General features: G+C 54.4%; 1 protein-coding gene across 1 annotated transcript; it reads left to right on the top strand.

Annotated features, from left to right (window-relative positions):
• The first annotated feature begins 1658 nt into the window (after positions 1 to 1658).
• On the top strand, positions 1659 to 10781 carry LOC140900632 (macrophage mannose receptor 1). The gene is made up of 8 exons (XM_073318173.2): positions 1659 to 1797; positions 2127 to 2231; positions 2632 to 2736; positions 3727 to 3789; positions 4593 to 4994; positions 6566 to 6711; positions 8485 to 8597; positions 10276 to 10781. The coding sequence occupies exons 1-8, from the start codon at positions 1710 to 1712 to the stop codon at positions 10400 to 10402; spliced, it is 1149 nt and encodes a 382-aa protein (XP_073174274.2). The 5' UTR covers positions 1659 to 1709; the 3' UTR covers positions 10403 to 10781.
• Positions 10782 to 11780: the final 999 nt, after the last annotated feature.

Below are 11780 nucleotides of genomic sequence, written 5' to 3'. Positions count from 1 at the left end.
TTTAGCACTCTTGGATGCAGCGCATCCGGCCCCATGGACTTGTGCTCGTCCAGCTTTTCTAAATAGTCCCGAACCACTTCTTTCTCCACAGAGGGCTGATCACCTCCTCCCCATGCTGTACTGCCCAGTGCAGTAGTCTGGGAGCTGACCTTGTTCGTGAAGACAGAGGCAAAAAAAGCATTGAGTACATTATCTTTTTCCACATCCTCTGTCACTAGGTTGCCTCTCTCATTCAGTAAGGGGCCCACGCTTTCCTTGACTTTCTTCTTGTTGCTAACATACCCGAAGAAACCCTTCTTGTTATTCTTAACATCTCTTGCTAGCTGCAACTCCAGGTGTGATTTGGCCTTCCTGATTTCACTCCTGCATGCCCGAGCAATATGTTTATACTCTTCCCTGGTCATTTGTCCAATCTTCCACTTCTTGTAAGCTTCTTTTTTGTGTTTAAGATCAGCAAGGATTTCACTGTGAAGCCAAGCTGGTCGGCTGCCATATTTACTCTTCTTTCTACACATCGGGATGGTTTGTCCCTGTAACCTCAATAAGGATTCTTTGAAATACAGCCAGCTGTATAGATGCATAGACAATATTCCTAACTTCAGACACAAAAATGATACATTCATATGAATAGGATAATCATATTTAGTAAATCATAACTTATTCAATGATATCTCACATGACCTATCTTGTTTAAAATATATCATCGTTATGCCATAATCATATCATAACAACACCACTATGAAGAATATGAGATGTAGTATCACAGTATGCAGATAGGAACAAAGAATGTCAGCCATACTCACAGGATGGGGGACTCTACTCTGGGAAGTAGTGACTTTGAAAAATATTTGTGAGTTGTGGTGGATAATCAGCTGAGCATGTGCTCCCAGTGTGATGCTGTGGCCAAAAGGGCTAATGCATACACAGGGGACTCTTAAGTAGGAGTAGAGAGGTTATTTTACCTCTGTATCTGCCACTGGTGTGACTGCTGCTAGAGTGCTGTGTCCAGTTCTGGTGTTCCCAATTCAGGAAGGATATGTATATATTGGAGAGGGTCAGAGAAGAGCCACAAGAATGATTAAAGAATTAGAAAACCCGCCTTATAGACTCAAAGAACTCAATCTATTTACCTGAAAAAACAGAAGGTTAAGGGGTGTCTTGATTGCAGTCTATAAGTACCTACTTGAGGAACACATATTTAATAATGGGCTCTTCAGTCTAACAAAGAAAGGCATAACACCATCCAATGGCTAGAAGTTGAAGCTACACAAATTCAGACTGGAAATAAGGGATACATTTTTGGCAGTGAGAATAATTAACCATCGGAACAATTTACCAAGAGTGAGGGTGGATTCTCCATCACTGACAAGTTTCAAAGCAAGTATGAGGTTTTTCTAAAAGCTCTGTTCTCGGGATTATTTGGGGGCTGGTCTTGGCCAGTGTTATACGGATGATCACAGTGGTCCCTCTGGCCTTGGCCTCGATGAATCTGGGAGCAGGCGGAGGCTGCACAGACTGGCCCTCCAGCCCCAGCTGGGAGGAGTGCCTGAGCTCTGCAGCATTCCCATCAAGGGACTGCCTCTTTAGGCTCCCTGCTGCTTTTCTCCCTTCCTCCTGGGGGACTTATCAGTTGGCAAACACATGTGAGCAGCCCAGTCAATTGGCAGGGCTGTGACTGCACGGGACTCCCAGCTGCGCAGTCTGGCCCCATGGCCTGCAAGGCAACGTACAGCAATGTCGACCTTGTTGAACCAGGACAGGAGGACCCATGGGGTTCAGAGCCAAGGGCGAAGGCAGGTACGGAGGAGCCGGCACTCTCCACATGTCTCTGACTAAGGAGCTCCTGGCCTGGCCAGTACCTGCAAGGAGCCCTCACAGGAACACCTAGGGTGCTGCAGGGAGTTGGACAGCACTCAAAAGGGGGTGCTTTCCCTTCACAATCAGTGCTGGCCCCTGTGCAGTGCTAGAGGGTGCTGTGCTGGAGGAAGAGGGTGAAGTTCAGTACGGGGCTCTGTCCCCTTGCAGTCTGTAAGTCGGTGCCAGGGACACTCACAGAGCCACGGGCGGGGGCTGTGGGTGCTGACTGAGCCGGTGGGAGAGCTGTCACCCTGTACTTCCCTCTCTAGCTGTCAGCGATGTGTACACCGAAGAGGAGAGCCCATATGAGGCTGTCGACCCGGCTGTTGGAGCAAGGAGGAGGCAGATGGAGCAGCAGGATGCTCGGGCTCCAGGTAATGAGTTTGGGACTCGCTGGCAGGAGAGTCAGATGTGCTGGGTTCTGTTCCTGGCTCTGGGAGGAGACTGTGATCTAGTGGGTGGGGGCGGGATTGGGAGTCGGGACTACTGGGATTCCATCCCCAGCACTGGGAGGGAAGTGGGGTCTAGTGGTTAGAGAGGCTAGAAATGGGGACAGGGGAGCTGGGAGTCAGGACTCCTGGGTTCCTACTTCTGCCACTGGCTTGCCATGTGATCCATCTGTTTGCCACTCTGTGCCTCAGTTTCCCATCCATAGAGTGAAGATTGTGCTCCCAGGAGTGGGGGATTCATTACTGGAGAGGGCTGTGCCCTCCAATGGATGCTCTGGCTGTCAGGGCAATGTGCTGTTTCAATGTTGATTTCCCATCTCCCTAGAGTGGGAGTGGAGATGGGGCCAGAGGTGGATTTTGGCCTGCGCGACTGTCCTGGGAGTCTCTGTGCTGCTGAACCTGCTGCTCCTCACACTTGGTGTTGTCCGATGTAAGTACCTCCCTCCCTTCACCTGCATTTGCATGGACATCTCCTATCCACTGTCCAGAGGGCATCTCTGCCCCTGATTGCCCAGGACGCAGCTTCTATCACCCACTTGGTACACTGGCAAACAAGGCCCTCCATGCTTTCTCCTTTGCTGCCCCCCATGCCTGGGAGGACCTACCCATTATCCTCCTTTGCATCCCTCTGCAGAACGCTCCTCTCCCAAAATGCCTACCAAAAGCATGACAACAGTCAGGCCGCTGATGCGCTGAGCCCACTGCCCGTTAGGCTGACCAATATCGTCTCACTATTTCCTTGTACGTCCCCATCTGTGTCTGTCTGTTCCCATCCCTTGACCTTGTCTTATATAGATTGTGAATTCTGTGCAACAGGGACCATCTGTCTGCTCTATGTTTGTACAGTACCTAACACCATGGGGTCCTGGGCTAGAGCCTGGGACACCATAATACACCTAATAAATAAGGCCTGATGCCCAGCACAGTGGGGTCCTGGGCTATGATGGGCTCTGAGGCACTACTGGAATACAATGAAAGTACCATCTTCCCCCTCCCCCCGCTGGGGATGGTGCTGCTTCCCACCAGGCTGGGCCCCAAGGCTGACCAGGCTGAGAATGGCCTGTGTCTCCTCTGACTAGACCCCTCATCCCTCCAGGATGGGGCTAGAGGGAGCTTTCCTGGTTGCTGAAGGGTGAGTGTTACAGCCAGCCAGGAGGGGCTGTGTCACAGGCTCAGGAGGGGGGACTGCTATGGAGGAGCTGGCCCTGCCCCTGGGGATGAGCTAAGGACAGTCAAAAGGTCCAGCCTGCTCCCAGTAGACAGTGGCTATGGGCACTGCAAAGAGTGCTGGGCCGTGTGCCCAGGGCAAGGGCAGAGGTAAGGTGATCCGGTGCCTGGTGGCTCCCGTCTCCCCAGTGTTTCTCAACACAGTTGCTGTGACATGGCCGATACCACTGATGATGTTTCCCATCTCCTGCAGACATGGACATGGCCAGTGCCCTTGAGAGAATGCAAGTGGAGAACCAGCTGCTCCGGGATGTGGGTGAGTTTCCGTGGTGGCAAATCCCAGACCTTTGGCCACGTCTGTGCCCTGCTGGCTCCACCCACTGCACTCCCAGTGGCCCCTGCCTCCCAACCCTTCCTGAAACCTTGAGGCTCCAGAGTTGGGTGGACTGGCCCTTCCTCCCTCCCCTCACTCCCTTTGCTGGGTAGGGTTGCCAAGTGTCCTGTCGAAAAGGGGACCCGTCACTGTCTGGTCAGTACTGCTGACCAGACACTAAAAGTCTGCCTACCAGAGTAACCGCAATCAACCACCCTGCTGAGATGGCAGGAAGAACAGCAGCTGCTCAGCTGCTGACAGAGAGAACTGGCTCCCAGATCCTCGGCTCCAGCCTCTGGCTCTGGGGACAGTCCATCCCACTGTGCCCCTATTTCTTTCGACACCCCCTCTCCACCCTTCTGTGCCCTAATTGCCCCCAGCCCCTCGCTTTGGGGACCAGCACCCCCCCATGCCCACTGTTGCACGATTGCCCTGGCCCCTTGCTCCAAGGACTGAGCCAGAGCCCAACTGCTGTGTCCAGATTGGGCAGGCTTCCCGGCAGCTCCTCCCATCCCTGCTCTGCAGGCAGCAGGTAAGTCCTGGGCAGGGAGAGGGCAAGCAACTGGAGGGAGAGAGGATGCAGAGCAGGAGATAAGGCCTGGGGGGAAGAGGCGGGGCAGGGGTATCCAGTCTTCAGCAATTTGAGAGTTGGTTTGGGGCTGGGCTCTGTCCTCGCAGCAAGGCTCCCATTGCTTGTGTTGCCCCTCCCCCAGCACTTACCCCCTCTTTCTACCCATGCTCTCCAGCCTCCGGTTCCTTCCTGATCTACAGTGAGTCACACCAGCTGTGCGTGGATGTGACAGCTGGTGGCTCCCTGACAGCCATGCCCTGCACCCCAGGCGCCCTCAGCCAGCACTTCCAGTGGCTGTCTCAGGGCCAGCTGCTGAGCGTGGCCCACCAGCAGTGCGTAGCTGTGCCAAAGCGGCTCAGCCGGGTGGCCGTGCGCCTGGAGCCCTGCAAGGCACACAGAGAGCTGCAGCACTGGGAGTGCCGGGCAAACGGACTGCTGGCCCTCGCCAGGGAGAACCTCTACTTCAACTATGGCAACAATCAGAATCACGTGGTGATGCTGTACTCAGGGGTTGGGCCCTGGAGCCGTTGGGTCATCTATGGGAGCCATGAGGACCTCTGCTCCTGCTCCTGTCATGGTGAGTTCCGCAGGACCCACCTGGCCCTGTGGCCTTCACCTCAAACACTCCAGCCAGTGTCCCTCCCTGCCCTAGCTCCAAGCCATGATGGTGCTGCCCATGCACCTGCTGAAACCTGCCCAGTGGTGCTAGATCAATTTGTATAGTGGGAGTGCTGACTGCCATTGACGCAAACTGTAAGCCCTGTATATAATAGACACCACTTCAACCCAAGGGGTGCGGCCGTACCCCCAGTATCCCTAGTTCCACCAGCTATGACCCTGCCCCACCCGCATTCCAACCACCAGACCCCCACTCCCATCCCAAAGCTGGGAATAGAACCCAGGAGTCCCATCTCGGATCATCCCACCCCATGGAGTTCTGGGATTCCTTTTGCTGAAAATGAGGACAAGGACTGTCCGGTCTCCGTTAATGGTTGCCTTGTCTCAGGAGCAAATTTTCCATGGGCAGGGCCTTCATGTCCAATAGTTGGGGCTGTGGATCCTCCCCACAGAGCGATTCTTCATTGTAAGTGTGATCCGGATGTTACAGATGTCTGCCTGAGTCTGCAGAGAGCCTGAGATGTTGCCTCTGAGGCAGGGGGAGCTGCCCCTGCAGCATCTCAGTGGGGAGATGACTCTGAAATCTAAGGCCATGTAAGGCCTGGTCTGACTTTGCTGAAGTCCATGGGAGCCTTTCCGTGGAGCTCACTGGCTGAAGCCAACCCTTCCACATTGCCCTTAATTGGTTCACCCTCACAGGGCTCCGTCCTGGTGCCCATTGCCATCCTGACTGCGGGTTGTGCTAGCTGAGCCACCAACCGACAGGCCCCCCACTTGGGTCAAACGCAGCACAGGGGGCAGCCACGGGGGTAGCCCAAACCCCCACCCCATCCAGTCCCACATGCTGCTTACCCTCTAATTCCCAGCCCTCTGCTGCGATTAATCATGTGGCTGCACGTTGGCTGAGCAGCCTACAGGATCTCTGCTCACGTTGGCCCTGCCACTGGCCCCTGTGGTGAATTTGCCAGCTATCCGGCTTCTTTCTGTGGCTCAGCCCATTGGGGTTAACTCCCTCGGGCAGCACTTGGTGGTGTTTGGAGGTGGGGGTCTGTGTCCAGAGCATGGGTGTCTCACCTGGGTATTGGCACAGGGCTAACGGGCCCCAGAGCTACTGAAGACCATGCCAGTGACTTACCTTAGGTCCGGGGATCTGCATCTGGTTGGCATGAAACACTGAGCTGGGGGTGCTGCAGCCTTCTGTGACTGAACCAGCTTGTGCGACTCCATCTTAACCCAAGAGGAAGGGGGCAGAGAGCCGTGCATGCTGGGACCTCTAGTCTCTTTAGGCTGCACCTCCACATTAAGGCTTTGCAGGGTCTTTGCTCTGGTCTTAGGTGCCAAGAGGAGCAGAGACTTGCTGGCGAGCACCAGGAAGTGGGCAGCAGAGGCAGACCCAGGAATTCAGGCTCCCAGTCCTCTACCTGCCGGGCTTCCCTGCTAGTCGCTGCAGACTGCCCTCGATCCTGAGGCTGCCCAGATATTCCCCTGCCCCAGTGACTAACATGGTCTCTCCTCCCCTTCCCCCCCCAGTCTGCACCCCATGTCGCAGGGGGTGGACTTTCTTCCAGGACAGTTGCTACTTCCACTCCCGCTCCCTGGGCACCTGGGATGTTGCCAACCGCTCCTGTGCCTCTCTAGGTGCCCTGCTCCTCCAGGTGACCAGTCTTGCTGAGCAGGTGAGAGATGACCATGCATGGGGCAACAGGGTGTCCTGGGGGCTAGCGGGCACTGGGGTGTGGGGGAAGCATGTGGGGGAGGAAGGCGGATTGGAGGAGCTGGGGAAGGGATCCAGGAGCGGAGTAGGTAGCCAGGATGCGTGCAACCTGCAAAGTGACTCAGCAACAAGGAGGGGAGGCTGGGTTGGAGGCAATAATTAGAGGGGCCAGAAGGGAAGAGAGCCAGACTGGGCCAGGGAGGAGAGCCCCTCATTCTCACTGGAGACCCAGCCAAGGTGTGAGACCAAATTGCCACCCAATCAGTGACACGGATCAGAGAAACAACTGGCTTCAATGATCCCTGCCCCCACCAGTGCAACAGCCCTTCCCCCTCACTGGGTCCCCTCCTGTCACACTGTCTGGAGTGGCTCACGACCATGAGTGCCAAGCTCAGGGCAGTCTGTCAGTATGCAGGGCATACACCCCCAAACTAGCTGTAGGTTCTGTAATTAGATATCACCAACCCAGCAACAAATGTGAACTCCTGAAGCACTACCCCAGCCTTACCACAGAACCATAGACAGTCCCCTGGGGCTCCCATCTATATTGCCAGCCGGCTGAGCTGGGCTCGTGATAGCTGGCGGCCATACACCAAAGATCACAAAAGATTCAGATTGCTTTTAGTTCCAAGAGACCAATTTGTACATCAGATCTCACACCAAAGACAATGCTTTTAGCCAATCCAATAGTAAACTAAGGATTTATTAACTAGGAAAAGGAAATGAGAGATATTTACAGGTTAAAGCAGGATACATATATACACAAATAAGTTACCGTCTATGGTTCCGAAAGGTGGCAGAACTGTAGTAATCTGTCCACTGAATGTCTTTTAGGGCCAACCCAGCTTGACTTGGGGATCTCTGCTCCTTTTTCCTAGCTCCAGGCCTGTGAGAGTCCAAACAGCAAAGATAAAAAATTTTCTTGTGTCCCTGTTTTATTCCCCTCTTCCAGCATTCAAGCTGATGGGATCGGCTTTCTTACACATAGCACCTTCATAGGTGTGACATGGCCATCTCTTTGGATCATGATGTTCCACAATGGCCCATTTCATTTTGACAGTCCTTCTCGATGGGCGGGGAACCATTCTGCCTGACTGAGTTCATAGGTTCAGGGCTGCCACTTTTACAATTATTAAGTAACCCTTACATATCACCTTATAGCATGGGATACAAACAGTACAAGTGAAATTAATGCAGGTGAGGGTCTTACAAGCATTCCATAGAGTCTAAACACAGCTTTACAAGTCTAACAGCTGTCTTGAACAATACTGACATACAGGTGAGCTGGTCTGATTTCCAGCTATGTATTTGTCCGTGCTCAGCTGACGCCTGTATCCTTGGCAAGAGCTGGCACCTGGTCTTCCAGCGTCACACAGCCCATCCCCCCTCACTGTGCCCCCTCCCTCAGCCCCTCTCCAGTTCACCTCATTGGGCAGCAGGAGCTGTGGAGGGGAAGGCTATTACACTGTGGGGAGGATTGTGGGGCTGCCACAAGTAAAGGAAAGAGATGCCTAGCATGGTCATGAGTAGCAGTAGGTCCCTCCCAGCTCAGTGCTCCTGGGAGCCAGTATAACCGTGGCACCATGTCATATTGAGCTCCTGTTTCACCATTTATTCCTGCTGAAACCCCACAGACTGCACCGGGGCCTGTCCATGTCCAGCAGCCCCCATGCTGTGGGAGTGACTGGAGGATTGGATGCCAACCCCAGAGTAACGCTATTCTCTCTGACCTCAGGCTCACATCATGGCGTCCATGAAAGCACCATCCTCCTGGATGGGCCTCACTGACCAGGCACTCGAGGGGGCTTGGATATGGATGGATGGGACTCACTCAGCAGCCAATGCCAGGTACTGGAGACCGGGTCTAGGCTGAGAGGCCCCGAAATAGCCCAGAATAGCTGGAGCCATAGAGTGGGAAAATGTCCCTCAATCCTGACATGCAGCACCCTGCTGTTCTGGACCTGGATCCTCCCCAGGCCCATTCCTAGCGGTGTGCAGGGCCCGGGACATAGGTGCCGAGTTTCTACCTGCCAGGGGGTGCTCCCCCTGGCTCCTGCAGGCCCCGCCCCCACTCCACCCCTTCATCCAATGCCCCACCCCACCCTGCCTCTTCCCACCCCCACCCCACCTTTTCCTCATCCAGTTCCGCCCCTCCCCTGAGCGCACTGCACCCTTGCTCCTCCCTCCCCGCGTCTCCAGACACCTCGAAACAGCTGATCGGCAGTAGGCGCTGGGAGGGAGGTGGAGGCGCTGATTGGTGGGGCCCGCCAGTGGGCAGGAGGCACTGGGGGGAGGATAGGTTGGTAGGGGGGCTCCTCCTCACTCCCCCCCGCCTGCCCACCTCCCGCCTCACCTCCCTGCCTGCTGCCTCACAAACCGCGGGGCCCCCCAAAGCATGGGGCATGGGGCAGTTGCCCCCATTTGTTTTACCCTAGGGACGGCTCTAGTTCTCCTCCCAATCTGCCCTCTCAGTCCCAACCCACAACCCCTCCCACATTCCTCACCTGGGATTTCTTCCCCCCTCCCTGATCTGTCCCCTTAATCCCTACACACAACCCCTCCCCCATTCCAGACCTGGGATTTCCACCCCCCTCCATGGTCTGCTGGTACCCCTCAGTCCCAACCCACAGCCCACTGCTGTTCCAGCCCTGGTCTCCCACCACACCCTCCGTTCTGCTAGTGCCCCTCTGTCCCAACTCGCAGACCTGGGATCTGCACTCTCCACCACAAGCCACAGCCCCTCTCATTCCAGACCTGGGATTCCCTCCCTCCCCCAAATCTCCCAGTGCCACTCAGTCTTGACCTGCAGCTCCCTGCTGTCCAAACCCTCATCTCCAGGCTTTAACTTGCCCAGTGTAGTTGATCCCAATATCTCCCACCTCCCTGCTGTCCCACTTTGGGTACTGACACCCTCCCACCCCCGATTGTCCCTCTGGTTCCTGGTCCCTGGGGCGGGATGTGAGGAAGTGACTTCCAGGAAACTGGTTGTATGGGACAATGTTTGTGGGGGAGGAGCCAAGGCCATGGGGAGTTCTGGCACCCGCGCCTGGCTATGCAGAGACATGCTCTGGGGGAGGACTGAGATGGGGATTTTCTCTGTGGCCTGGGCTCAATCCAGCATAAGATCCCTCCTCAGTTCTGCACACTCCTGCTCTAACCAGTCTCTGCAAGCCCCAGTCCCCACGAGCCCCGGTCTCTTTGACACCTTTGGCCCTCAGCACTCCCCGCCCGCTGTGGGGGTATTGGGCAGGGTAGGCAGTCGCAGGGGGCCACAGGCGGTCATGGGGATTGAAGGGGGCCACAGGTGTCATGGGGACTGGGACTTGCAGGGGATGGTGGCTGCCATGAGGCAACAGGGGCTGCAGGGAACATGGGGACTGGGAGTCACGGGGGCTTGTGACTGCTGGGGGTGATGGGCTGGGGACTGCACAGTCTGGTGGATGTGGGGATCATGGGGCTGTGGGGTCACAGGGGCTGCAGCATTACCAGCTCTGCTCTACCCTGTTCTCCCTGTTTTGGTTTCCAGCTATTGGCAGACAGGGGAGCCCAATGGCAGGCAGAAGGAGAACTGTGCCCTGGTACGGCAGGATGGGCACTGGTATGACGCCCCATGCACGGAGCAGCACCACTGGGTGTGTGAAGGGGAGCCCTGAGCCTGCTTGGACTAGCCACCGAGCAACCTGGCGAGGCCCTGGCCCTCCCTTTGCCCCTGCCCCACCCCTCTGCCCCCCCACTGTGACCTAAGTCCTCTTGATGCCAACTAGCAGAGGGCACAGTGGTACTAGGGGTACAGATCTCCTCTGAGTTCACTAAAAGAGGTCATGTGATGTCTGTATTGAAACCCTGTGTCATTCCAGTACAGTTAATCATTGCAAGCTATATGGACTAGTGATATTTAAGGAGTTGTGTATCTGCACAAATATTATGTTCTCAAGGTCTGTGTCTGTCTAGGTACTGGCCATTAGCAAAGGAGAAAAGCAGGTTTTCTTTCATGCAAGAAATGTTGATCTCTCTGCCTGTTTGCATGTAAATCAACTACTGTATGGTTCACGATGGGTATCCACTCAGAAGTCTGAGCTGAATGCTAATGAAGAATTGTGAAATCTTCAAAGAGAGGAAATTAACAGGAAGAGTTACACAGCAGGAGTGATAAGAACATAAGACCAACCATACTGGATCAGATCAATGGTGTATCTAGCCTAGTATCCCGTCTTCCGACTGTGGTCTATGCCAGCTGCTTCAGAGGAAATAAACAGAACAGGTAATCATCAAATGATCCATCCGCTGTCTTCCACAACCAGCTTCTGGCAAACAGAGGCTAGGGACACTCAGAGCATGGGGTTATGTCCCTGCCCATCCTGGCTAATAGCCATTGATGGACCTATCCTCCATGAAAGTATCTAGTTCTTTTTTGAACCTTGTTATAGTTTTGGCTTTCACAACATCCCCTGGCAAAGAGTTCCACAGGTTGACTATGCATTTTGTCTGTTTAAAATCTGCTGCCTATTAATTTCATTGTGTGACCTCCAGTCCTTGGTTCTCCTCATTATCCTGTTTAGGGGTAAGACAAGGAACTTTTGAAACTATATCAGGGGTGTGGATTAGCCCCTGGTATCCTTCACTCTGTGAGGACTAGCTGTCAGCAGGGGGCAGGGCAGGGCAGGGGAAGGGGTCTCAACCAAACTGGTTGAAAACACAAAGAACTTGGGGTAAGCTTGTAAGAGACAGGAGAATGCCTTGAGAATTAAGTTTAGGCCTCAGATGGACTTCCCAGGAGTGCTGGTCAAGCACTCCCTGGCACAATGGAAATTTGGCGCCTGTGCAGCCTAGCACCCCAGAGCTGTACCGTCTTGCCCTAGTCAAAAGTCTGAGCAGTGTAAGTTTATCACCCAGTCCAGGTCGGAGAGGACAATGCACAAGTTTTGTTTCTGAGCAGATTCCCCAAGCACTCAAGCAAAACACACTGTTTTAGGTAAAAAATATAAAACAGATTTATTAACTACAGAAAGATAGATTTTAAATGATTATAAG

The sequence above is a fragment of the Lepidochelys kempii genome, chromosome 20, assembly GCF_965140285.1.
Source record: "Lepidochelys kempii isolate rLepKem1 chromosome 20, rLepKem1.hap1, whole genome shotgun sequence".
Lineage (NCBI taxonomy): Eukaryota > Metazoa > Chordata > Testudines > Cheloniidae > Lepidochelys > Lepidochelys kempii.
Note: the sequence above shows the minus strand (reverse complement) of the source record. Positions and strands in the feature narration are given on the sequence as shown.